The 26799-nt window shown below is 41.6% G+C and overlaps 1 protein-coding gene across 3 annotated transcripts in view; it reads left to right on the top strand.

Annotated features, from left to right (window-relative positions):
* Nucleotides 1-26799, top strand: part of Cit (citron rho-interacting serine/threonine kinase) — a 157953-nt gene that overhangs the window by 110721 nt on the left and 20433 nt on the right. For 2 of the 3 annotated variants that reach the window (XM_026403400.2, XM_026403398.2), the window contains 9 exons: nucleotides 5048-5101; nucleotides 11675-11872; nucleotides 12428-12621; nucleotides 15519-15654; nucleotides 17774-17878; nucleotides 22981-23121; nucleotides 23569-23676; nucleotides 25417-25579; nucleotides 25854-26018. In XM_026403400.2, the coding sequence (XP_026259185.1) occupies nucleotides 5048-5101; nucleotides 11675-11872; nucleotides 12428-12621; nucleotides 15519-15654; nucleotides 17774-17878; nucleotides 22981-23121; nucleotides 23569-23676; nucleotides 25417-25579; nucleotides 25854-26018 (1264 nt within the window). The remainder of the gene's footprint in view (nucleotides 1-5047; nucleotides 5102-11674; nucleotides 11873-12427; nucleotides 12622-15518; nucleotides 15655-17773; nucleotides 17879-22980; nucleotides 23122-23568; nucleotides 23677-25416; nucleotides 25580-25853; nucleotides 26019-26799) is intronic. The other variant, XM_026403399.2, reaches the window with a different exon arrangement.

Below are 26799 nucleotides of genomic sequence, written 5' to 3'. Positions count from 1 at the left end.
GGCCATTGTTGGCCTTCCTAATGCTTCCTTCCTTCCCACTCTCACTTTACCCATCCTGTTAATTGTACTTGCATTGCAATTGGCTATTAAAAGCTGAGATTGAGTCAAGGTAGAGACCAACAGAGTCAAATTTAAACAGAAACCTGCTTTTAAAGATAACTTTATTGCTTATTACTTACTGCTAGAAAAGTATTTTTTGGTTTGTTTTTGGTTTTTGATCTGGACTTGGCATTCAACACTCCATGTGATCCCTTTGTCTGGGGAAGAGAATTTGAGCAGTGCACAGACCTGTCATGTGATGTGTTACATGTGGGACAACCTGGTAGATGGCATGTGCTTTGGGAACACCAGCAAGGCCTGAGGGACATGCTTTGTGCTCCTGCCTCCATGTTCTTTTACTGATTCAGTCAAGAAACTAGATGAATAATCAAGAGTCCTAAGCCAGAGACACTAATGAAAAGGATCCTTCTCCCCGCATAGCAGAATCACAGGATCCCAAAGTCATCCTCTTTGATTCCTTAAAATCATCAATCAGTGCACGCTCTCATTCTTTTTACATAATTATCAAACCCTGAATTTAATTAGCAAGCCATAGGCATGATAGTCAAGATATGAAATCTGGGGCATGGAAGGTGACATTCCTGTGAGGTGCCTGCCCACCAGGGAGGGGATGGATTGCATGGAAGCCTGAGGGTTCTAGAATCCTGACTGTTGACCCCAGGAGGTGGTCAGACATCTGAAGCCTGTTTCCTTCCTCAGTTCTGCAAGTCTTTCCTCTCATCGTGGCCTCATTGTAATTTCCTTTACTTTTCTTCATCTTGTAGCTTTCCGTATAAAAACTCCCAAAAGAGGGTGTCTGTGGTCCTCAGGCAAGGCCAGTCTGCTCAGCCTACCTTGAGGTCACTGAACTCCTAGGTCAGTGATTTGCAAGCCAGTCTGTGGATCCCTAGTGGGTCTCAAGGTCAGACCATTTTGGTAGCAATACTAAGATATCATTTGACTTTTTTTTTTCTTTTTATCTTTTAACATTTGCACTCTCTGGGACCCTCAATCATTTTTAAGTGTGTAGATATTATTCCCTGTAGTGCCTAATACCCAGTTAGCATTCATATTTTTCATTGAGAGAATCCAAAGTTTATCTTATGTATTTTACTGGCCTTGTATATTTTATTTTGTGACCTTTGGTTTTGTTTTTTTTTACACAATTTATTGTAAAGAAACTTGAATCATGTATTTTTTAACTATTTTCTTACTCAAATCAGTTCAGTAGTTTAGTGCTTATAGTATTTCTAGCTTCCTTGACAGGATCAGTTTTTTTTTCATAATCAATAATAAATCAAAAGTCCTAGCGATTGTAGTTTATTACATTGTACTTTCAGAAAGAATTGTTATTTGATGTGCTGAAATGATCCAAAAACCATATGGTTCATTTTAATGGAAATGAACTCTTATTAGTGATTGAAATTTTAGATTCCAATGGGACAGATAAATGAGTTTTTAATGGTGCAGTGTTATTTGTAAACTATGCTATTAATAAGAAAGTAGAACATAAGAAGAAAGTGGAACAGGGTTTTTGTCTCCATGTATAGGCCAGTGAATTTGTTTTTATGATCACTGTTTATACTTCAAAGGAGTCGATTCCTTTGAATTTCATTTATCTATGGCTGCTCTTGGTCTATGAGTTCAGATCTGAGTCCACCAAAGTTCCAGCAAACTCAATATATTTTAAGAAAAGGTTTGTTGACCCCTGACCTAAAGTTGATTAATGTAAGGGCTTATGGTTCCTCTAGGAAGGATCCTTGCCTTTTATCTTGGAATGCACTAGAGGGGGTTGGGTGGTCCTTGGGGCCAGGCTGCTGCTGGCCTCAGGCTGCTTGTGTTATTGATCACAAATGAGATCTCAACAATAGTGCAGATGGCCATGTTCTTATGTTTCATAATTACCATCATAACAAAATATTGAGATAATTACCTTATAAAGAGGCAAAGCTTATTTTGGCTCACAGTTTTGGCTGTTCCAGTCCAGGACTGATTGATTCCTTTTGTTTGGGCCTGTGGCAAGGCAGCACATGGAGGGTACATGGTGGATCAACATGGCTCAACTCATGAGCAGAAAGCAAAGATGGAGGAAGACGATGAAGCCAGGGTCCCCAGTCCCTCTCAGGGGCATGCCCCCCAGGGATGTAAGGGCCTTCCACTAGTCCTACCACCTAAAGGACAACAGAACCTTCTAATGGTGCCACTCTGTGGACTAAACCTTAACACATGGACCTTTGGGGACATTTCAGTATCTAGACTATATCACCCAGCAGAAATTGGATTGAAAAAATTTTTGAAAAGTTATGATTCATTAATTTAGTCCATTAAAAACATGGACAAATTATTTGGGAAGTTAGTTTGAACTTTATTTATTAATCTGTCCATGTAACTATCTGTTTTTTCTTTATTTTGTTTTATCATTTATCCAGTGCTCTTCATTCTTTTGTGTAGGTCCAAATTTCTGTTGTCATTTTCCTTCTGACCAAAATACTTCCTTTAATATAGTGTAAGTCTGGTGGTGACAAATTCTTTCAGCTCTGGTATGTCTGAGAAGGCCTTTATTTCATCTTCATTTTTTGAAAGATTTTTGCTGCGTATAGAATTCTAGGTTGATAGTTATTTTTTTTTCTTTCAGTACTTAAAAGATTTTGCTATTCTAGCTCCCCCCCCATATTCTATCTTTTATGATAAATCTGTCTTGTCTTTGTTTCTCTAAATGTAACAGGTCTTTCTTTTCTGGTTTGTTTTAATATTTCCCCCTTTACTCATGGTTTTAAGCAGTTTGATCACTATGTACTTCAGGTTAATTCTCTTCTTCTTCTTCTTCTTCTATTTTTTGTGTGTGCTAATGGTTCTTTGAACATTTTGTATCTGTGTTTTGATGGCTTTCATCAACTTTGGGAAATTTGTGGCCATTATTCTTCAAACATTTTTTTTTCTGTCTCACCTGTGTATAACTTCAGAGACACTAACTATGTGCATATTAGACCTCTCAAAGTTGTCTCACAGCTCACTGATGCTCTGTTCATTTTTTAAGTCTCTTTTTTCTATGTTTCATTTTGGGTAGTTTCTATTGCTGTCTCTTCAATTTTACTTTTCTTCTAAAGTATGTAATCTGCTATTATAAGCTTACCTTAATTTATGAGAAATATACATAATAGATCTAAAATTTTTGAGTTGTCATAAGTTCTTTTTTTTTTTTTATTTTTAAGAGAAGGACCACTTTTACCTCTGCCTGAAACTAGATAGTTCTTTGGGTTTTCATAGCTCAGCAAATGATACCATAATCTACTTAATTTCTCAAGAATGTCTTTGATTCCTCTTTTGCGTCCACCCCCAAGCCATCTGCAAATCCTTTTCGTTAAATGTGTATACACTCATCCCTTGGTATGGGGAGGGGATTCTTAGCAGGACCATACCCCACACATACCAAAATCTGCACATGCTCAAGTCCCTTATATGAAATGGCTTAGTATTTGCATAGAATCTATGTGCATCTCCTCATGTACTTTAAATATAGATTACTCATAATACCTAATATAATGTAAACATTATGTAATTAGTTGTTATAGTATAGTGTTTAGGGAGTAATAACAAGAATATATATATATATATATATATATATATAGTAAGAAAGTAAATTTTTCCCCCTACTATTTCCTGTCCACAGCTGTATCTGTGGTTGTGGAACCCATAGATAGAGGGCCAACTCTATGGTGTATTTCACTGATTTTAAGGCATCTGACATCAGGATGCATTTTATACTCTTTTTAGACATGAACATGCCCTGGTTTAATTGACACACCTTTCTTTCTCACTGATATGTACAATAGTGATCGACCTTAATAATTGATAGCCACCTGAATCTGATGAGTTATGGTATCATAACAGAAGTTTACTAAGATAGTGCTCACCTTTACTAACCAAGGCATATTCTGATGTTTTCTGTCCTGTTTATTCTATTTCATTGAATATAGCAAACCAAAAATCAAAAAACCTCACTTTCCATGCTTGCCACTGGGTCCTACTCTGAAGCTTGCAACCCCCTGTCGCCACTCTGCGCTTTTCTTCATCAGATACACCAAACCCTTTTTTGCCTGAGGACTTTACCAATGCTATGCCCTCTGCCCTCTCCTGTATTTTGAAAGTTAGTTCCTCCTCCTGTAGATTTCAAGGTACATGTCACCTCCTCAGAGAGACCCCTTGGCTGCCTCGTCTAAGTTCCCATCAACTCTCTCCTATTCTTTTTTACTGACCCCTTCATGGCGTCTGATCCAGTCTGCAGTCATGCACTTATCTATTTCCTGTCTCTCCTCACCAGAATGAAAGTGTAGGCCACATGTTCCTAACCCTACCACACTGCTAGGCATACTCCATACACTCAAAAAATTTTTGTCAACTCAAGTGAATACTGCTGTTTTGGAGCAGCTTTGCCTCACAGAATGCCTGTTCATTTGCTTCAAGGTCAATGTAAGATTTTCTGAATCTCAGCAGCTTTTGATTTAAAAGGAAAAAAAAATTTCTACTTTTTCCTGGCAATTGTCTTGTGTCTGCATCTCTCTCTCTCTCTCTCTCTCTCTCTCTCTCTCTGTGTGTGTGTGTGTGTGTATGTGTGTGTTTGTGTGTGTCTAGAAGGCTGGGGAGGAGTTGTTTAGAGGGAAGAGAACAGTGGGTAGGACAAGTGAAGGAGAGTCCAAACTGCATCCTTTATTGCTTTTTTCCTTTTCTTCCAGAAGTCCCTAGATGTCAATAGGAATGTAGAAATACGTGTACAGGGTGTGCATGTGTGGTCTCAATAGTCCCCTGTTATTAACAGCGTTGTATATTCCTGTAACCTGTTTTTGATGTGGGGAGCGCCTTGATGAGTGAGTCCTTGTGGAACAGGTGCTGGGGCTACTGCAACAGCACTCTCGGCCTTCCAGGCAGATTGTGTTCTGTGTTTGACCCGTAGCATGTACAGTTGCTTTCTACCCTATGAAAAATTCATAATCAACTTCTTACCTTTTAGGCGCATAGAGATGAAATCCAGCGCAAATTTGATGCCCTTCGTAACAGCTGTACTGTGAGTATTAATTAACCAAAGATGGCTAAAATACTATGAAACTAAAACAAAGAAGGAAAAGGGGACATCTCTTTATAATACCAGTGACTGAATTTTGATATGAACTTGCAACATGAAGCAGATAATGTAGTCAAATTTTTTTGAGCACCAAATAACTAGTTTCTCAGGGTTCTATCAGTTTTTTAAAAAATCAAAACCAGAGTATTCCTCATGTTTGGGGGAAGAGGATAGCTGGGATGGTCAGAATAATTCTCATTGTGGAACTACCACTGGATCTCAGCCACAGCACAGAAACTCCAGGGCAACTCCTCCTCCTCCTTCAGTGTGGAAGGTTCCAGGGCCACCCCAGGCCAGAGACTCCAAATGCTAGGGACAGTTGTATCCATAAGGCTTCTCCAGCCTGCTGCCTCTGCTGAGTCAAGACCAGCTAATTTTCCTGTGCATCTAGATGTCTGGACTCCTAACAGACATAGTCTGGCTTCGTAACATGCAAATTCAAGGCCTAGGGCCCTTTGTGCAAAGGTACTTATATCAGGAGAAGTAAATTTTATTAGCAGATAAACAACATTCATAGGTTATATAATAAGGTAGAGTCAATGGAAATGCAGAGTCTATTTTTTATCAAAACGAAAGACAAAAATAGGCCCATTTCACAAGATGGGAATGTTGTCCCTAGTTGTGTTCCCATCTCTTTTCTTTGGTCTGTTCACCACTTTATTACCTCTTAGTCCTTAGTGATATTGTCCTCGTTTGTACTGTTTGCATCTGTGGATTTCCAGGAACACCTCCCTTCATACATATTTTATGTTTTTATGATGATGAGCTCTTTATTTCCTCTTTAGCTACTATAACTGGGACATTAAGTCCTAACAGTTTGTGTGTGTGGTTTTTTAAAAAAATTTAGGTAAATTAGATATAAAATGCAGATAGTGAAGTGCATAAAGTACACTAATCCTAAGTGTACAGCTCAGTGAAATTTTTACACCTATAGACAACTGTGCAATTGTGGTACAGATCAAGATGCAGGATGTTGAGCTGGCTGCAATGGCGCATGCCTATAATCCCAGCAACACGGGGGCTGAAGCAGGAGGATTGCAGGTTCAAGGCTAACCTCAGCAACCTAGTGAGGTCCTAAGTAACTTAGTGAGACTCTGTCTCAGAATGAGAAATAAAAAGGGCTGGGGAGGTGGGGAAACCTGGGTTCAATCCTTAGTACCAAAAAGGGGAGGAAAAAAGCTGCAGATGTTTCCCTCAGAAGTCTCCCTCAGGTACTCATTTCTCATTGGCATCCTTTTCTCAAAGTATTATTGCTAATTTTGGTCTCTGATACCATAGATTCGTTTTGCCTGTATTTGAACTTCATGTCAATGGAATCAGAGAGGATGTGCTCTTTTGGGCTTAGTAGTAGTTGTTATTGTTGTTGTTTAAATTGTCTGTGAGGTCCCTTCATGTTGTTGCCTCTGTCAATAGTTTGTTCTTTTTATTACTGTAGTATTTGCAACGTATGAATAGATCTGTGTAGTTTATTTATCAGTTCTCCTTGTTGATGGACATTTTAGGTTGTTTCCATGATGCATGGAGCTGTTTAGAAAAATATCCCTGTTGCAGGCCTTTGGTGGCTGTAGATACTTATTTTTGGTGAGCTTATAGCCAGGAGTGGAATATGCCTCTGTTTGGCAGACAGATTTTTGGTTCATGTTTCCAGATATGATGGTTGGATCAGGGTAGACATGCCTTAAAATGCCTGTTGATTTCTCCATCCCTCCTGCCTTCCTTAAGGAGTTGGTGGATCTTATTCCTGTAATCTCTTCTCTTCTGCCTAGTTTTTAGTTTCTTGTTGTCTTGGTTTCTTATTTTTATACCAGAGTTATTTGCTTATATTACATACACATTCATGAATGATCAGTGAGTAGAATACAGATCATAGTTTTCTTGAAACTTGAATGGTTTTAAAATGTATTATTCATCAGTAATCTTGTTTCATTTATCTGAAATTCTCTTTTCTCTCTTTCTTTTGGAGTAAGAAATTAAAAGGAATTATAGCTTTATGGAGATATAATTGGTATATAATTAACATAGTGTTATAATGTAGATGTACCTGTGAAACCAAAAGAATCAAAATGGTGAACATACCCATCACTCTTTAAAGGTTCCCTGCTACGCTTTTGTAATCCACACTGCCCCCCATTTTAACAATTGGATGTCTGTTTTTAATGGGAAGTGCCAGGAGGTGGGATGAATTTGGTGTCTGGTTTATTTGTATAATGTTTGGACTGTCCACCTTTCCTTTTCCTGGAACAGTGACTTCTAATCATTGCTTCATTTACCTCTGGTGTTCTGGGGGACCTTCTCAAGTGGGAGGGAGAACCTGAGAAAGTGACCCCCACCCACAGGTCAGCTTGAGCAACTGGGTGACTTCATGGTCTGTGCCATGCTCTCTGGAGTCAGGCACTAAGCTCAAATGATAAACTAGCCTCCTAGTAACCTATGCGACATTATCCTCCCAAGCTTCCATTTCTTTGTCTGTAAAATGGGGATAAAATGGCCTACACTTAGTTGTAATATGCCACTGCTTGTCTGATACATAATCAATTTAATAACTGTTCTCTGGGTGATGGAAGAGAGAGAGCTGCTTAGTTCCAGTGTACATTTAAGTTTCAGAAACAGTAAGATTTAGGAAACACTGAGTCACAGAGTTTGGTAATAATACCTCCCTCGTAGGTTTCCTGCAGGGATTAAATGAGATGAGACACACAAAGCGCTTGCACACGGCCTTGTCCATGGGAGGCACTGAGCAGTGTTATTACCGTGGGCTTATAACCTCCAGCTTGGAAAATGGTCTGCTTCTTGAAAACCCCTACTTTAGAGCCACATTCAATCACAAAAGCAGATATCAGTGATACTTTTGCAAGTTCAAGGCCCCTTTAAAGACGCTTTGGGAGACAGTGATGGATATTCCTTTCTTTTTGGTGCTGTCCAAAATTGTCCCCGCTAGGAAATGTCATCTTTGTTTCTGGTGAGAACTCCTTCCCATAATAGCTCAATTGATAGGAGCACCCAGTTAGCAGCTTCCAACAAGCTGGAGCAATAAAATTTGTCAAGCTCAGACCATTGCTCTATTTTGAAGGGATTTAAAAAAGGATTTGATTCAATCTGGCACCTAAAACCCTACCTCAGTCTGTTTTAGAGGGGAGTTGGTGGGCAAACATATGACACAGCTTTAATTATGAATCAATCTGTCAGCTATAAGATTAAAAATAAATAATATGCAAATAGCTGCCTTCAGGAAAGAGCGAGGCATTAAAATAGGATTTCAGGCCTATGTGGTTTTAGCCTGATGCTCATTATTTGCCTGGTTTCTTCACCCCTAATGTTCACTGGACATTCACCTGGCAGCTCACCTCTCCTGATCTCTTAGTTAGCTATGAGGGGTCAAGATCTCCTTTTCAGAACCATGAGGTTTGCACGACAGCCTTGAAAACCAACAGATAACCCCACACAGAGACTTTTATTTTTTAAAAAAATTGGACACAGAGTAGATAATTCTTTATATCCCTGTTCTCTCTTAGAAAACAGCAGCAAGATTTCTTATCTGCAAAAATAGCACATAAGGAAGTTCGGCTGGCTCCTGCCTTAGGAACCTATCTCCCTTATCTTTACTGTTGAGATGGAATCAGCCTTACAGTTTGTCTTTGTTACCCTCTATCCTTGGGGTTCAAAGGTTAGCAGACTCTTAACCTAAGTCTGTCAATAAACAGATCACTTGCCCTTGGTATAAAGAGAGCATACTCATGGCCCCAAAATAGACTTAAGCATCTTGCATATGACCTGGTTCAAAAGCAAGAAGGGTTACCCTGAGTGGTCGATCATTTCAAGTTTCAAAGATCTGGGGGGGAAAAAAAGAGGAATAAATAGCTCTTTCCCTGTTGGAGAGGAGCAGCATGCTGTAGGGATAAGAGCAGAGGTTCTTGACTTTGAGTGCCGGCTTTGCATCTGGCTTTGTTATCCACTCTCAGCATGTCGCTGGGCAAGTCACCTCCCTCCCTGCTGCCCCAATTTCCCCATGTATAAAATGGGGGTACAATAATACCTACTTCAAAGGACACTGTAAACATTGCCTATTATACTTTTCTTTTTTAACCACTGGGACCATTAATTTACTGCCTGTGTTTCAAGTCGGCTTTGCGCCTATAAACTCACTAATATGCGTGTATAGATGTGTCTAGCACTTAACTATAGCTCCAGCCACTTGAAACAGGTCCACAGCTGATGTGCTGTGACATGAGCAGACAGAACGTGTAAGAAGTTAAAATGCTTTAAATCTTTGCATGGGAGCTTGACATGGATTCAGAATCCTCATATTGTCAAATGCACAAAATAGGGACAATGACCAAATATAGAACCAGCAGTCACAAGCTGGGAATAGGAATCAGAGACATGGGCGACAACAGGGAAATGGAGGGGCTCTTCCTACTCCAATGATCCCCCTGCAATTGAAGTGCAAGTGAAAACCTCCCCCCACGGCTTTTCCATGTGTTTCTCCTTTAGCCCTTTATAACCTAATTTAGGGAGAAACGAAGATATGGCAGAAATGGGCTCATAATAAACTATTTTTTTTTCATGAATCAAAGGAAGACTTAAGTGGCATTTTGACTAGCGAGTAAATTTATATATTCTGTGAGAATTGTATACTTCTCTACATTCTTTCCTATAGTCTGTTCCCCAAGAGGCTTGAAAAATTAAACATTTTGGTCATTAGTTTTTTTTTTTGGTTGATAGACAGAATGCCTTCATTTTGTTTCTCTTTATGTGGTGCTAAGGATCGAACCCAGTGCCTCACACATTCTAGGCCAGTGCTCTGCCACTGAGCTACAGCTTCAGCCCCTGGTCATTAATTTTTATTCCGTATATTTCACAGGACACATTAAGGTCAAAAGGTGTACAAGAAAACTCAAACAATACAAACGTATGAGAAGTCAGCCCAGTATGTACATATTGTCACAGGTGGAGATGCCTCTGCAGCTGAGCCCAAGGTGGCCCATTTGGGTTCCAGAATCCATTATGCAGCCTGTCTCCCAGCTGGTTTGCCACAGTCTCACTGTCTTTGGGGAAAAGGTTGAAGGAAGCACAGTCAATTGGTGGAGAGGCTTAAAGCCAGGAGCAAAAGCATCCGATTGGTTGGGTTTGCTCCCTAGAGAAAGGCATAAGTTGAACACAAGGTCGTTGTTTGTTCACTGCCACTGACTGTGGGAGAGTTGACCATGTCACAGAAAGGGTGACACAATGACCCTTCAAGGTGTTAACTGTCTGCTAGGAATGACAAAGATGTATGCCTTCCCCCTTGATAAAGAAGGTGCCTCACCCAATAACCTTTATCCCCCTCTTATAGCTGCCAGCGTGCCTCAGGTTAAAATCAACATGGGTTCTGACATTAAAAACCAAATTACTACACCACTTTCCTACCTCAGAAGGTTCTCAGCTCAGTTAACAAAATGAAAAGCTGTGTTTTCCAAGCCACATTGAACAAATGTCCTTAATTGATGTTCTCTAACTTTATGGGTTTGGAAAGATTGTTTTCTTTTCAAATTGATAATCAGAGTGGATTAAAACAGGGAATTAGTCGTGGAAACAAAGGTAACATTTCATAAAGTAAGTAACCATACGCTAAAGACGTTTCCGTTTAATTTACTTCTTTTCGTTGCATAAAATTTAATTTACAGCCCCTGTGCCTCATTCCAACTATTATTAGAAAATTGCCCTTAAACTTCTAAAGTGTTTTATATAAAAGCTCACTGCAAGCACCGATACTAAACCTCAGCTAAGAGAATAGAAAAGCTAAATGTACTGGAATTGAAGTCATTCTGCCATTGAACAGGGAAATAATTTAGCAAAACCAGATTAAATCTCTCTCAAAAAAATGACAATTTCATATAGGCTGAGAGCTAACTGTAGAGTAAAATCCATTGAAGCAATGCTGTTATGCAGTATTGTATTTTCAGGACTTTTCCAAGCTTCCCTTAAGATTTTTTTCCTCTTGATTACATGAAATTAAATCCATTGCCTGTGATAATTATTCAACTAACTCTCAGTATCCTTCCCTGTCAGTATTCCTTGATAGGAACTTGGTTTGGCTCTCTCTACTGTGGCCATTTCTGATGACAGCATCTGTAGATGGTGTCGAGGTCATTAGCCTAACTAGGTGATTGTGACACCTTGGCAAATTTTTTATGGCTTGCGTTTCCCCCTCCCTTGTATTTTTGTCCCCCTGATTTTAACCTGCTCTCATGTCAGCTTGCCTCATCCACACAGCAGCCTCTTTTGATTGATTTGTCTTTGCTGTGTTTTCCAGATGAACCCTGAGTTAGCGAGGAACCTAGACTTTCCTTTTTCTCCCTCTGGGTAGTGGAGACCTGGGTGGGTGTGGGAATTGAGGTCTGGCCTCATGGGTAGACAGCTGTGCTTTGATTGCCAGTGTCACGCAGGTGCAAAAACCATCGCTAGTGTGGTTTTTAAGCAGTTCATTGCTTAAAATTAATTCTGTTGGAGCATTACTGGATTCCTTTCCCCTTTCAGGTCATCACAGACCTGGAGGAACAGCTAAACCAGCTGACTGAGGACAACGCTGAACTCAACAACCAAAACTTCTATCTGTCCAAACAACTCGATGAGGCATCTGGTGCCAACGATGAGATAGTCCAGCTTCGAAGTGAGGTGGACCATCTTCGCCGAGAGATCACCGAGAGGGAGATGCAGCTTACCAGCCAGAAGCAAGTGAGGAGGCTAAGCAAGGCCCTGAGGTCCCTGGAGGACACTCACGAGGGTTTGGAAGGAGGGTTCTAAGACACAAGTTTTGTCCAGTAACCAGGCTCCTTTTCAATCATGTCTTGTTGCCAAGGTTTTGAGATTTAAAAAAGTGGCTTTACAAAGTAGATAGTAGTTCTTCTTAATTTTGATTTTAAAAGATGAAGAATAAAAAAATGGGAAGTTATACTCTATGTATAATCTATGATATGTCAAAATACATTGTACTGTCATGGAGAACTAAAAAGAACCAACAAAGATTAAAATTAAAATTGGATGCTTTGGGAGGCCAGCGTGAGCCACTTTGATATTAAGCTTAGTGGCCCCTGTGCTGGCTGGCTTTGGGTTCTGCTCCAAGATGGCAGCACAAGTGGCTTTTGACCCATTCCCACCAGTCGCCTTAGAAATGCAAACCGTATTTCAGACTATAGTCAGGAGCCTGGGCTTTTCTGAAACTGATCCAGCCAGAGTAACCCCTAGGAAACGTTTTGCTGCAAAGCACGACCCAGTGGTATTGATTTGCAGACGATGGAGGCTCTGAAGACCACGTGCACGATGCTGGAGGAGCAGGTCATGGATTTGGAGGCCCTGAATGATGAGCTGCTGGAGAAGGAGCGCCAGTGGGAGGCCTGGAGGAGTGTCCTTGGTGACGAGAAGTCCCAGTTTGAGTGTCGGGTTCGAGAGTTACAGAGGATGCTGGACACGGAGAAGCAGAGCAGGTGGGACTTCCTGGTTGCAGAAAGCCAGTGGCAGATGACTTTGGCTAGGTCTTCCTGAGAATTTTGAGCCCATGGTCCTAGAACCAGGCTGTAAGACCAGGAGACTCTTAGGCAGATCAGGATGGGTGGTCACCTGACAGTAAATCTGGACACTATCAGTTGGATTCTGTGACACGTGGCTGGTATCTTTTTACCCTGGCAAAGGTCTGGGAGCCACTGCAAATAACTCAGTGCTGTCTTTGCAGAATCATTTTTACCAGTGTGCATCATTTCCTTATCACTGTGACCATGTAGCAAGGCCATCACCATTTTTGTTTTTTAATATTTATTTTTTAGTTCTCGGCGGACACATCTTTGTTGGTATGTGGTGCTGAGGATCGAACCCGGGCCGCACGCATGCCAGGCGAGCGCGCTACCGCTTGAGCCACATCCCCAGCCCAAGGCCATCACCATTTTAACCCTTGTCATGTGTGCTTGCCAGTCTTCCCCTTATGCCAGGGCTTCTCAGCATTGGCACTGCTGACATTTTGGGCTGGATGATTCTTTGTTGTGGGGGAGCTGTGTTTTGCACTGGAGGCTGTGGAGCGCAACCTCACTAGATGCTAGAAGCAGCCCTTTTTCCAAGTTTTGGGAGGCCAGTGTGAGCCGCTTTGATTTTAAACTTAGTCGCCCCTGTGCTGGCTGGCTTTGGGTTCTGCTCCAAGATGGCAGCATAAGAGGCTTTTGACCCATTCCCACCACCCGCCTTAAGCTGTAAAAGGAGAAATGCAAACTGTATATCAGACTGTAGTCAGGAGTTTGGACTTTTCTGACACTGATCCAGCCAGAGTAACCCCTAGGAATGTCCTTTAGACTGGGGGGGAAATTGCGCCCAGTTGAGAACCACCACTCTACAAGAATAGTTGAGTGGGTTCCCCCTCCCACCCTTCCCCTCTCCCCCTCCCCCCTCCCCCACCCCACGTTGTAGGAAATGAGTTTGAGCAGCATTTGTTTCCATATCTCCCTAAGCATGGAGTTTCCTTCTTGCAAAGGAAGAAGGTGCATGATGCAGGGGTGGCCATTTACAATGAAGATGGCATCAGTTTGAAGAGTTACCATGAAAGTTTTGTAGCTCATGGCAGGAATGTGTTTGTTCTCGAATAACTGGCTTGCTGTGAATGCTTACTGATGGAAGGAAATGACCTGGAAGAGCAGGAACCCTTGCCTCGTTGCAGGAGGACACTGTGGGCCAGCAGTGGCCCTGTGATTTTCTGTCTGCAAAGCCGATTTGTAGTTGCCCTTCACAGCTCTGCTAATGTTGCCTTCCTGTGAATCTCACCTTCCTGTGGTTCTCTGAATTCCTTAAGCAAGATAAACTATACTGAGAAATACCCACTGCTTAATTAGGCTGTATTCTACTCATGTTGGTATCTCCCACTTGGCATTGGTCCATAGTATGCTCAGTGCAGGGTGTTGCAGGGATGATATATGCAAAGTTCAGTTGAGCTGGGAAGGCTGGAGTCAGAAAACACAAACCCTCAAGTTTCCAAGGGAACCAATGGAAGTAGTTCTGTTTTGAACATCCTCCCATACACGGTGTTTGCTGAGGTGAGGGGCTGCTGTTTTAAGACCCTGTTCCTGCTTTCCTCCGTCTTGGTGGAAGTTCTCACTGCTCTCCCACAGACCCCTTCCCTCCCACCCTCAAGTCCAGCTCCTATCTGAGTTGTTTCTAGGGTACTTCAGAGATAATTTTGGGGGTCGGATCTAGCCTCAGAATCAAAAAATACGCAGGCACACATGGAAAGTGTAATTATGGACTGTGCTTGGAAGACTAGCCTTAGCCTACTTTCAAATCTACTTTCAGGGCAATTGTGAGAGGTCTTACTTTTTTCTTTCTTTCTTTCTTTCTTTCTTCCTTTCTTTCTTTCTTTCCTTTCTTTCCTTCCTTTCTTTCTTTCTTTCTTTCTTTCTTTCTTTCTTTCTTTCTTTCTTTCTTCTTTCTTTCTTTCTTTCTTTCTTTCTTTCTTTCTTTCTTTCTTTCTTTCTTTCTTTCTTTCTTTCTTTCTTGTCTTTTTGTTTTCTTTTTTGGTATTAAGTGGGATACTGAGGTGAGTAAAATATAATTCTTAATCCTTGTCCTCCACAGGCTAAGAGTCTAGCAGAGGAGGGGAGCTGTGTATTCTCTTTGCACCTGAAAGAGTGAGGTGTGCTAGGGGAGGAGTACACTGCTGTTTCAGACACAGGGTGAGGGAGAAGGGACGTTGGGGAAGAGGTTATGGAAGACACAGCATTTGAGTTTATCCTTAAAGACGGGGTAAGCCTTGAGTCCCTAGAGTAATGAAGGAGAGTCTTGCCCGTGGAGGAGATTGTACAAGCCAAACTAAGCAGCAGGAAAACGTGGTACCTAACTGGGGGTAAGGAAGTGACTTTCTCCAGTTTGCTTCTGGCTTTTGTGTCCTTTAACATTATTTAGATTATTTAGGCATGCATTCATCAGATTCAGATTTCAGTTTCCTAATGAGCACCCAAAACACTTACCCCCTGCATATGCTTTAAAGAGAGAAAATGTTTTATTGAATGGGGTCTCCCAGTGGTTCTTCAGGGGATACTCAATTCCATGTCCACCCCCGTGGGGAGAGAGCGGCGGGCTCTACACATCCTTATTCAGCTGGTTGCATTTGCAAATGCCGATTTTCCTTCAGCCTTTGAAAGTCAGTCTTCCAGGAACTTTGCCTCTCAAGGGTTATTTCACCCAGAATCTGAAATGGGTCAGATCTTTGCTCCGTAAGCTGCCAGAAAGGAAGATGTAATTTGGAGGAAGGCCTGTGGAGTTGCTCATCAGGACCGGAGGTGCAGCAGCCTTTCTCCAGGTGGGCAGTGGTGGGGCTTCTGAAAGCAGGCCTGTGTTTTCCTGACAGGGCGAGAGCTGACCAGCGGATCACTGAGTCTCGCCAGGTGGTGGAGTTGGCAGTGAAGGAGCACAAGGCTGAGATTCTCGCTCTGCAACAGGCTCTCAAAGAACAGAAGCTGAAAGCTGAGAGCCTCTCTGACAAGGTCAGCGCCCAGGCCTTCTGCCTTTTAGGACAACATTTTTGTTTCCTTCTTTTAAAGGCATGCTTGACACAAATTCAAGTGCAATCTGTGGTAAACAGATTTCATAAGTATACATTCACTCATTCCAAAAAGTCAGTTATGACTCACTGTGGGACATCTTTGGTTGGCAGTAGCATAGGTGGGTGTGGTAGGAAGTGGGTTATCACAGCTGGTCAGAGGCTTCTTAACATCTACCTGCCTGGGCTCCAGAGTCCAAATTGTGGTCTGGGTGCACCATTCTTTGGTTTTCTGGGATCTTGTTTCTAGAAGGTTTTGGGATTTAATGTTGAGCATGCTTGGGAAGAGCATGGTGACAATGACTAACGTTCACTATTGCTGCAATCATAGACAGCTCAGCTTCTCCATTTTCCAAGTTCAGGAACACAAAAGGGCCTATCTGAATCTGTATTCTGTCATTCTAACAAAATACCTGCAGCCAGATGTAAAGAATAAATATATGTTTGTTTGGTTCACAGTTCTGCAGGCTGGGAATGTTAAGCACATAGTAAGGGCCTTCTCACTGCATGATAGCATGGGGGAGGACGTCACATGGTGAGGCAGAGTAAGTGTGCTAGCTCCAGTGTCTCTTTCTCTTCTTAAGAAGCCCTTAATGCTATCCTGGAGCCCCTCCCCTATAACCTCATCTAATACCAATTATCTCCCGTGGGCCCCACCTCCAGATAACATCAACATGTGAATTTGGGGATTGAGTCTCCAATGCAAGAACTTTTGGGGGCACATTCAAACATAGCAGGGTCTAATGATACATGTGATCCTTAGTATTTCACACTGGAAACACATTGTGTTCTGTCTATGCACCATTCCTTGAAATTTGCAGAGCAATGGACCAATGTTTTGGACATTTTATCTACTAGTCTTGAAAGAGAAAAATATGAATTTTGTATTTTATATAACTTTGCTATTCCACATTTATAAAAGTAATTATTTAGGATCATTCTGGAACATACAGAAATCACAGAATAGTAAAGGGAAAAATGACTGGTAACCTATTACCTTGTTACATTGGTGACTTTATTTGCAGTATCTTGTTTGTGTATGTTTTGCACGCGCGCGGGCGCGCGCACACACACACACACACACACACACACACACACACTATACCCACACATTTATTTTGTAAACTTAGAACTTAGGTTTGTTTGTTTTTAAAAAACATTGTATAACTAGAAGCTTTTCCTGAGTTACTGAATGTTTTTTTGAACATGTAATCCTGAAAAAAATCAAATTGCATGCTGGCATGTAATTTATACATTTCCCCTTGTGTTGGGAATTTGGGTTTCTTCCAATCTTTTTTTTTTTTTTGGCCATATAAATAACCTGATGAACATAAGTTTTTATGAGTATTCGTGATTATTTCCGTACTGGAAATTCATAGAAACAGAATTTTGGATTCAAGGCTGGTGCTTCCTGCTCAGGAATGCTCCTGAATTCCCTGAGATTGATTTGTTTTCTTTCTTTTTTGTAAGTGTGAGGAAAGTAGATGTATTATTTAGAGACAAGTGGATCCTTTTATGTTTAACTTGAAGATTTATTTTTCCGACTGACTTTTCTTGAAATATTTGGTTGCCAGCTGTCCTTTAGCAATCCAGAAATTTCAGAATGATCTTTTCTCTGTCTTGTTTTATTGGGATGAAGTTCTCTTTTCCATACCTCTCTTATCCATTTTCACATGGCAAAGTGTCATGGTCAGGGCATGTGACTTGATGAGATTCTACATTTCATCCTAGTACCGTGATGCTCGGCAAGGATTAAGCTCCTGGCATAGGACTGTTTAATTAAATTCAGCCAAAGAACTTCAGATCCATAAGTTCTCGCACCGTCATCCTCTCAGAACTCAAAGTAGCTATATATGTGACTCATCCCATAGAAACAATTCCTATCCTCAATATGGGAGACTTATCTGTTATATGGACTTCTATGTTTTCAAAAACACCACTGACATTCTGACTTTTTGAACTTGATTGTCCTTGATATGTGAAGGCCTGTGGACATTTAGAACAGTCGTTAGTGTCTAGCATCCCTAAATGTGGCATCACGGCCAATTTTTCCCAATGTCCAGCTCAATGACCTGGAGAAGAAGCACGCCATGCTTGAAATGAATGCCCGAAGCTTGCAGCAGAAACTGGAGACAGAACGAGAGCTCAAACAGAGGCTTCTGGAAGAGGTGAGTGCAAATTACCTGGGAGGTAGAGCCAGGGGGGATTTAGAAAGTGAAAATTTGTTATGTTCACGTGGTCAGATCCAAGTCAGACTTTAAGATTTTGAAGTAAGAACCTTTGAGGTAGAGTAGGGTGGTCCCATCATACATTCTATAAGATATCGAGCACATTAAAATAATATGTCTCTGACTGGCGGGGTCTCCCTGTTGCTTGTATCCTCCTGCATGGTGCTTAACAGAGTGTCAAGCACATAGTAAGTACGTGCTGAATAGAGGTTTATTAAATACATGGCTGAATGAATATTGAGTTAAATTGTTCTTTAGAGTTAATATTCAAAGTGTATTATGTTTCATGCTGATAGAACATCCATGCAAATTAGCTTCCCACACAGGGCAGGGATTTGATCAGATTATGCTGAGTGCCAAATTTCATGAGGACTTTTGAATGTGCACTTAATTCAATTAAAAATAATTGTGCCCTGCTTTTGAGACATAAGATGACAAGTTCAAATTGATCTCCTAACCCCATCCCTTATGTTATTTCATGTGCCTTTTCACAGAATTCTGGAAATTGCTATTTAAATTAATGATTACTTCCCACTCCCAACCAAAGCCCTATATGTTGAATCACTAATGATTCTGTTTTGTTCATTAGAATTGACCTGCAAGGGCAAATGCACTTTGTAAAGATATCTAAGGAAAAGTTGGACTCCAAAGAGTGTTCTGTTTAACCCATAATGAGCCTGGCAGTTTCGTTACCCAGAATCCCCTGTCGTCACATGGTGCTCACAGCTCCTGAGCCCTGCTGATAGGAATAATATCACTAGGCTGTTAAGTTTGAAAAGGGTAGTGAGACTATTGCAGGTGAGTATACAATGTCTCATAGAATGACACGTGAGAAATAAGGGTGGGAATTTGAGAAAGTCTACAGATGGATAGTTGGTAATTACTGCATAACAGTGTGAATGTCCTTAATGCTACTGACCTGTGTACAAATGGCTACAATGACCCACCATGCAGGAGGCCCTGGGTGACCAAAAAAAAAAAAAAAATAGAAAAATGTAAGTTTTATATTATGTGTACCTCGCTGCAATAAGAAATTTTAAAATAAAATTGATTTTACACACACACATATATGATTGAAATTCACTGAAAGTGACCCCAAGAATATTACTATATAGGTTGAGTAGCTCTTGTCCAAAATACTGGGACCCAGAAGTATTTTGAATTTCATTCTTTTTCAGATTTTGGGATATTTTTATATATGCATAATGAGCTATCTTAGAGATAGGACTCAAGTCTAATCATGAAATTCATTTGTGACTCATATACATCGTGCACACATAGGTGAAAGTAATTTTACGCAATTTTTTTTTTTTTTTTAATACTGAGGATTGAACCCAGGGATGCTCACCACTGAGCTACAGCTCTGGGCCTTTTATTTTTTATTTTGTGACACGGTGTTGCTAAGTTACCCAGTTGGCCTTGAAATTGTGAACCTCCTGCCTCAGCCTCCTGGGTGTATGGGATTCCACAGGTGTGTACCACCAGACCTGATGAATTTTATGCAAGTTTTAAAATGTGCCTGTGTTTTGACTACAGTTCAGCACAATGAGATCAGGTGTAGAATTTTCAACAAACAGTGATGACACATGCTCAAAATGTTTTGGATTTCGGAGCATTTCAGATTTTGGATTTTTGGAATTGGGATGCTCAACCTGTGTTAGAGTTTTTAACTCTACCTAGGGGTCAAATATAGAGTTCTGGGCTTTTATCTGGGATCAATAGGCAATATTCCCACTTTGAGCTCGTGCTGGGAAGAAAATAGGAATACTAGATGCCCCTGACTGCCGTGTTTTCCTGAGGAGGGCAGGTTGACCCTAGCAGCTCAGTTCTTTGGCCTAAGGTGACATGGTGAGTCAGTGACAAGGCTAGGAATAGGATGCTGGGAGCCTGTCTCAGTCCCCCAGTTCTCAATTCTAACCCATGTGAGAACATTTCCAGTCTCCCAGTCTGTCCCTCACAGATAGATGTTTGAGCACAGGCTTCTGGCTGACATTGAGCTTGAGTCAAATTTCAGACAGTGGAAACCATTACGAAACAGGGAATGAGGGTTATCTATTCATTTATTTATGGCAACGCTGGGCATCAAACCCAGGGCCTTGCACACAGAGAATGGTCTTTATTGGCCAAAACATGGCTGAGATCCCTGGTTGTGGAGTGCACCTTGTAACCATGGGCCCAAGGCCCCAACCTAAACATCTTCTTCATAGGAGCAGAGACTTTTAGTAGGATAGAATCAGAGTCTCAAAATTAGAAGGAATATTTATGTCATCTAATCCAAATTCCCATCATGAGTCCCCTTATTGCCTTACTGGGACAAACTTCACTAATAGAACTCTCTCCCACATCTTTCCTCTGGGGCCGGAAATGGCCTTAGAAGCTCTCTTGCCTTGACATTTACAGACCACCATCAGCCCATTGGAAGTAATGCCAGAGGTGAAGTCCAGTTACCAATCCTCGTCTCCTACTGAGATAGACACTGCCTTTTCCAACACTTCTTATGGGCATCCCTCATTGACTCAGGCAAAATACCTATAGTGACTTTGGACATCCCAACCCATTTTTCAGCAATTCTGATTTTTAGAAAGTCCTTTCTTATTCTGAAATAAAACCTACAACTTTCACCCACTGGTCCTATTATATCAAAACATGAAATTAGAGAGTAGTCAGGCCTGTCCAACCAAAATCGAGATTAATATTGACTAATGATCAAATTAATTAATTAATATTTAATGAATGTTTTGTTAGCACTTACAAGGTGCCAGGGCCCCTTCTGAAAACTTTACACGTATTATCAACAGTCCTATGAGATGACTTCTTTTATTATCTCAGTTACAGTCAGTATCTGAGGCTCTCTCCCACTCCAGATTGCCTTCTCTTTTCTAAGTGAAACATTTCATATCCCTCCAAGCTCTGAATGATCCTTTTGGCTAGCTCTATCTTTCCAAAGAGAGTTTCTGGAAGTGCATGTGGTTCAAATATGGTCCCTGTGGTCTTTGTTCAGTGGAATATTTCTTCCTCCATACTGGTCTCTGTAAACCTCTCTCTGCCAATTGCTTGGGTTCTTTAATCACACCAGTGACATCCAGGGACCTGTAAAATCACATCTAGCCTTCCACAAGCTTTTTTTTTTTTTTCCTTTTTAAAAACATCCTTATGTTCTATATGTACTCAATTGAAGTTTTAAGAAATACCATTCTATTGAACTTGCTGGTTCACCTATCCTCCTGTCTGTCCACTGGGGTTTCCATGTCTCAGGTTCTGCCATCCAGCTCCTTCATCCATCCTCCCAGGTTCTTGTCACCTCTGTAAAGTCAGTGGGTCTAAGCAATGGCTAAGGCCCAGGAAGTCGCCTCCTTTTGCCTTTCTCCAGGAAGCAGATAAGTGGTTTTGAAAAACATTTCTAAATATCTCTCTGACTTGGTTTTTATTATAGTAAATAACCATCCTATTTCTTGGAAAGCCAATGGACAGTTGATGCATTTATTCTAGAAAAATATTTTGGGCCTGGCTGTCACCAAATAGATCCCTGTCTCCAGCACTTGTCTTTCTGGGTCCTGCCTAGTAATTAGTGTTGTCCTAAAACACTAGGAAGAAACTAAAGAGGGTAATTTGTGGAAGAAGTCACTGTGCTGTGGGGAACGGAGTCCCCCTTTCAGAGGGCATCTCAGTTGTTTCCTTCCTTCATTCCTTATGTGTCTTAGGGGATTCTGTAATTGTATTAAAAAATTCCAGGCAGGTTGTACACACAGGCTAGGTGATCTTTAGTTAGTATTTCCTGTTTTATGGCAGGATTGGTAGGGAAAGGCAGATGGGAAGATGATCAAGGCACTGAATTGGATGAAGCAAAGAAAGCAAGACAAAGGAGGTGGAAAACATCGAGATCCACCAGGCACCTGCTGTTCCCTGGGCGCCGTGCTCAGTGTGTCATCCAGTGAGGCCAGGTGTTCTACCCACAGTCAGATGAAGAAACAAGCTCTGAGAGGCAGCAGGACCTGCCCACGGTCATATTGCTGTTGAGTGTTAAAGTCAGGATTTAAACTAGGGTCTGAAAGATTCCAAAGGTGCAGATTCTTTTGACTACAGCCAGATGCCTCAGGTCCTTCTCAAGAAGAAGGTCAGGTGAGCAGTAGGACTGGAAAGAAAAACATAAGCAGAGAGCAATAAAGTTAGAGGGAGAGGGATCTGCCATGGACCATTTGAAAACTCCATGGTGATGTTTATTGCTCTTTCCTAGCTCCTGGCTCTAAGTGTGCAGAGAGTCTAGGCCACCAGGGAAGAGATTATTTGGGTCACTTGCAGTATGGTTGGATGACAACCCAGGGTTTAGTTGAAGTTTTGTCAGGATGGAACACATTTTCAGAAAGAAACAGACACATTTTAGGAAAGAGAACCATAAAACCAGTATCTTTATAACTTGTCCTATTTTCTGGTTGACTTCTACATAAAAATTGGAGAGAGATTTTTCAGAACAAAACTGTTTCCAATATACTAAATTGAATTTTTTTCCTGGGTTTTACCACTTATATACTGTATCTGGGATCCTCTGCCTTTCTCCCCACAGTGTGATCGAGGCTATTACCTGTATGAGTCATGGTGATCATGAAGTTGGGGGTAGATACAGTTCTTCCATAGGTATTCTAAACTGCCCATACAGTGATTTCTCCTAAGGACCATTAAGATCCTAAAAAGATCAAAAAATAGGGACAAATGGAACTTAGCTATCAGGGAGCTGACTTTGCTGTCAGCTCTTAAGTATCAAAAGTATTCTCAAGTGTATCACTGACTGGGAAGGCAGACCTGTAGCCTGGATTTCCTGTCATGGTGGGGATCTTGTGACTTGGCCATCAGAGATTTTCTTTCAAGTTCTTTTTTATCCATGCCTGGGTCATTTAACAATAAAGACAGGTGGTATTTCTGGAAGCACACGATTTCCAAAGCTGAACCTCTAGTGTCATGTCTGGAATTAATTGAGAATAGGAGCAGCGGGGGACATGTAGTGTTCCGGGTGGTGTCGAGTCTTTCTCTGGCCCTTCTCCCACTAGCAAGCCAAGCTACAGCAGCAGATGGACATGCAGAAGAACCACATTTTCCGTCTGACTCAAGGGCTGCAAGAAGCTTTGGATAGGGCCGATCTGCTGAAGACAGAAAGAAGCGATCTGGAGTATCAGCTGGAAAACATTCAGGTGAGGGTGGACAGAGGGAATCTGCTGAGGAGCCCTCTGCAGGGCTGGGTGTGACTCAGTGCAGGAGGGTGCTTAGCCTCTCGATGTTCTAGGTTCCACCCACAGCATGTGTGTGTGTGTGTGTGTGTGTGTGTGTGAATCTTTCTCAACACTTTAATTATGAATATGTTTAATATTCATAGTGGAAGATTTCCATAGTGACCACCACCTGGATCCTACACTTAACTATTTGCTTATTTTTACTTTCTCATATATCTCTCCATCTTTTTTTTTTTTTTTATTCTGATAAAACTGGAACTACACACATGAATTTCAGCCCATGCTATTTGGGTTGAATTTTCTAGTGTCCTAACGACTTTACTTTTCATTTTCTTAAAGTACCAAATTTGGAAGTACACTCCTGTCTGGCTCTGAGGTTATCTTTTTTTTTTTCCCCCATGATTCCAGGTTCTCTACTCTCATGAAAAGGTGAAGATGGAAGGCACTATTTCTCAACAAACCAAACTCATTGATTTTCTGCAAGCCAAAATGGACCAACCTGCTAAAAAGAAAAAGGTGGGTCCAAGTGTGCGGCAGCTGGGAGTTGGCCATTTGACTGCACGGTTCCTGACCTAGTGGACACCACTGTGATGTATAACCTTGGGAACATAGAAGGAAAAAAATGTGTATTTTCTTGTTTCATTTTGGGTTGAAAAATAGGTTTTTAGATAATTAGAATAGCCTTTAGCAGAGCATATCATCAATCAAGTCTAACTTGATGTTCGTGGCCCCTTAAGTTGTAGCGCCTTTCTGTGTTAGGGGAGTGGTTTTCCCCTCCCACTTAGTAGCTGGGGTGGGGGCCTCTCTGCAGAGAGAAGGACTTATAGGTAGGTTATGTATGCAAACCTGCTTAAACAGGTTCAGAGGTCTTTATGTAGGACTATAGTAGGATTAGCAGCTCCCATGTATGGGATTCAGAGGGATTAGTAGGTCTTACATCTGGGACTCTGAATCGGTCCTTAGGTTACCTGCATGGGACTCCAGGAAGAATTACAAATGATCTGGCCCAGTGGTTTTGATCAGCTAATGAAGAGACTGAACCCTGGGACTTGGAGTGCCCAACTGGATAGCCATACTCTCCATACCATTCTTTTAAAATTAACTATGGATAAAAACCCAAACCATGGGCAGGGTTATATATAGGTACACATTATAAGTTGCTTTATTTTATTTTTTCAGTGCTGGGTATTAAGCCCAGGGCCTTGGGCCTGGTAGGCAAGTGCCCTACCACTGAGCCACACCTCCATCTCCAGAAAGTAGCTTCTCCAGTCTCGGCTTTCCCAACACACAGAAGCCCTCACACTAGGTTTGGCCAAGTGTTCACAGTTTCAGGCCTCTAAGAACTTGCAGTTTCCTTCCAAAGGCCTTAGTACAACCTAGTGGCTATGGCAGCACTGTTATAGAAAAGGGCCTAATGACTTGGAATATCCAGGAGAAAGGCTTGGAGGACTAAGTCGGTGGTTGGTCCCAGTGTTCCTGGTGCCATCTCTACTATATGGGGAAGTGCAGCATTCAGAGGTTACCTCCTGCTAAGCAGCCTCTGCCTGGTTGGATTTCAAACTTGCATATACTATGTGACTATATATTGCTAAGCTTATGATATTTAATCTTTTTATTTTAGCAGTGGACTGGTGTCTGGTTATGTCACTTGGTGTAGTCAGGGTGTTTCCATCTCTTATTTTTTAAGTTAATTTTGTCTCAGTTGCATTATTCTATTTTCCTTTTCTGTGTACAGTAAATGTTTCCATTTTCATTTTTAGTAAGCCCCTTATTTTACCATCATTTTAGCCTTCATTATCAAATTTTGCTTTTTTTTTTTTTTTTTTTTAAAAAAAAAACACCCCTCTCTGTGTCTTGTAACTAAGCATCATGAGACAAATTCAAAGGCAAGAGTGACCTCTGAACCATCTCTCCTGGCTCCATACTCCATCTCTCCTGGTTCCATTTTTTTGAGGGGAAAAGACTCTCAGGAAATGGCTCTCCTGTCTTGGGAATGCTAAAGGAAGAGGTGGTGGCAATTCAAGCATCTTTAACCCTCTTGGCGAAAACGTCCGCACCTCACTTTTTTTTCAGCTGGCTGGAATGGGCTGATGCTCAACCTACCCCTTCCCCCTTCACATGCCATTTTTACTAAACACACTTACAGTGAGTATGTTCCTGGCCTTGGTGGTCTGCTCCTCCCGAGTCAGCTTTCCTTTAGCTAGTGCACAGTGCCAGTTTCCAGGAGTTAGGAGATATCTCTGTTTCCATTGCTAGGGTTTATTTAGTCGACGGAAAGAGGACCCTGCTTTACCCACACAGGTTCCTCTGCAGTACAATGAGCTGAAGCTGGCCCTGGAGAAGGAAAAAGCTCGCTGTGCAGAGCTGGAGGAAGCCCTTCAGAAGACCCGCATTGAGCTCCGATCTGCCCGGGAGGAAGGTAGGGGCTCCATCTACAAAGCACTCCAGGCTGTGAGCGGGGCAGAGGGCTGAGCTCCATGAGATTGGCCAAAGCACCATTTTTGTTTATGGCCTCTGAGTTTTCAGTCCAGACACCCCAAGTCTAAAAAATTATAGCCTCCTCTATGTTCCCAAATTGGTATGACTTATATCTATTTGGTCTTGGGGCCTTGAAAGACAGCCCAGGGGCAGTCTGCCTAATCTGGTCCTCTTGATAACTCTGCTAACCCAAAATCACACTGGTCTCTCAACAGCTGCCCACCGCAAAGCCACAGACCACCCACATCCTTCTACTCCAGCCACAGCGAGGCAGCAGATTGCCATGTCTGCCATTGTGCGGTCACCTGAGCACCAGCCCAGTGCCATGAGCCTGCTTGCCCCACCGTCTAGCCGCAGAAAGGAGTCTTCAACCCCAGAAGGTATATTTTTATCTTAGTCTGTTTTCTGTTGCTATAACAAAATACCTGATACTGGGTAGTCAAGAAAAGAAGTTTATTTGGCTCATAGTTCTGGAGGCTGGGAAGACCAAGAGCGTGCCTCCAGTATCTGGTGAGGGCCTTCCTGCTGCATTATAATGTGGTGGCAGAATGGAGCAAGTGAGCTAGCTCAGGTCTCTCTTCCTCTTTGTATAAAGGAATGCCGCTGTGGGAGCTCTAGCTTCACCTCCACTAACCCTAATGATTTTCCAACGGCCCCTCTTCAAATCCTGTCTTCATATGAATTTGAGGGTTAAATTTCCAATGTAAGAACTTTTGGGGGACTCATTCAGACCATATTCATTCTTATGGGCCTGTTGGAGTTATGTAGAATTTTTTTTAGCCTTCCAAGAAATGCAGTCATATGGTAAAAATTACAACTAATCCTAAGGAATAAAAAGTGAAATGTGAGTTTTCCCTCCCCTGACAGATCCCTTAACCCAGAGTCGTCAGATGCTTTCACTCATCGAGTTCTTTAGCCAGAGTTCATGAATGTAGCCATGTTATTAATTCATGTATCTTATAGGAACAGATTTAAAGAATGTGAAAAAACTAAGCCTATTTTTCTCAGCTCCCCACCTTGTAAATAAATATCATAGCACACTATACTATACGCTGCAAGACGCCTTTCAGATAAATGTTAGACACACATCAGGACACAGGGACTTACTTCATGCTTTCAGAGGACTACCCAGATGGTATGGGTATACGATTCACCTATTAA

Source organism: Urocitellus parryii, chromosome 3, assembly GCF_045843805.1.
Source record: "Urocitellus parryii isolate mUroPar1 chromosome 3, mUroPar1.hap1, whole genome shotgun sequence".
Classification (NCBI taxonomy): domain Eukaryota; kingdom Metazoa; phylum Chordata; class Mammalia; order Rodentia; family Sciuridae; genus Urocitellus; species Urocitellus parryii.
This window is presented reverse-complemented; position numbering and strand designations above follow the sequence as displayed.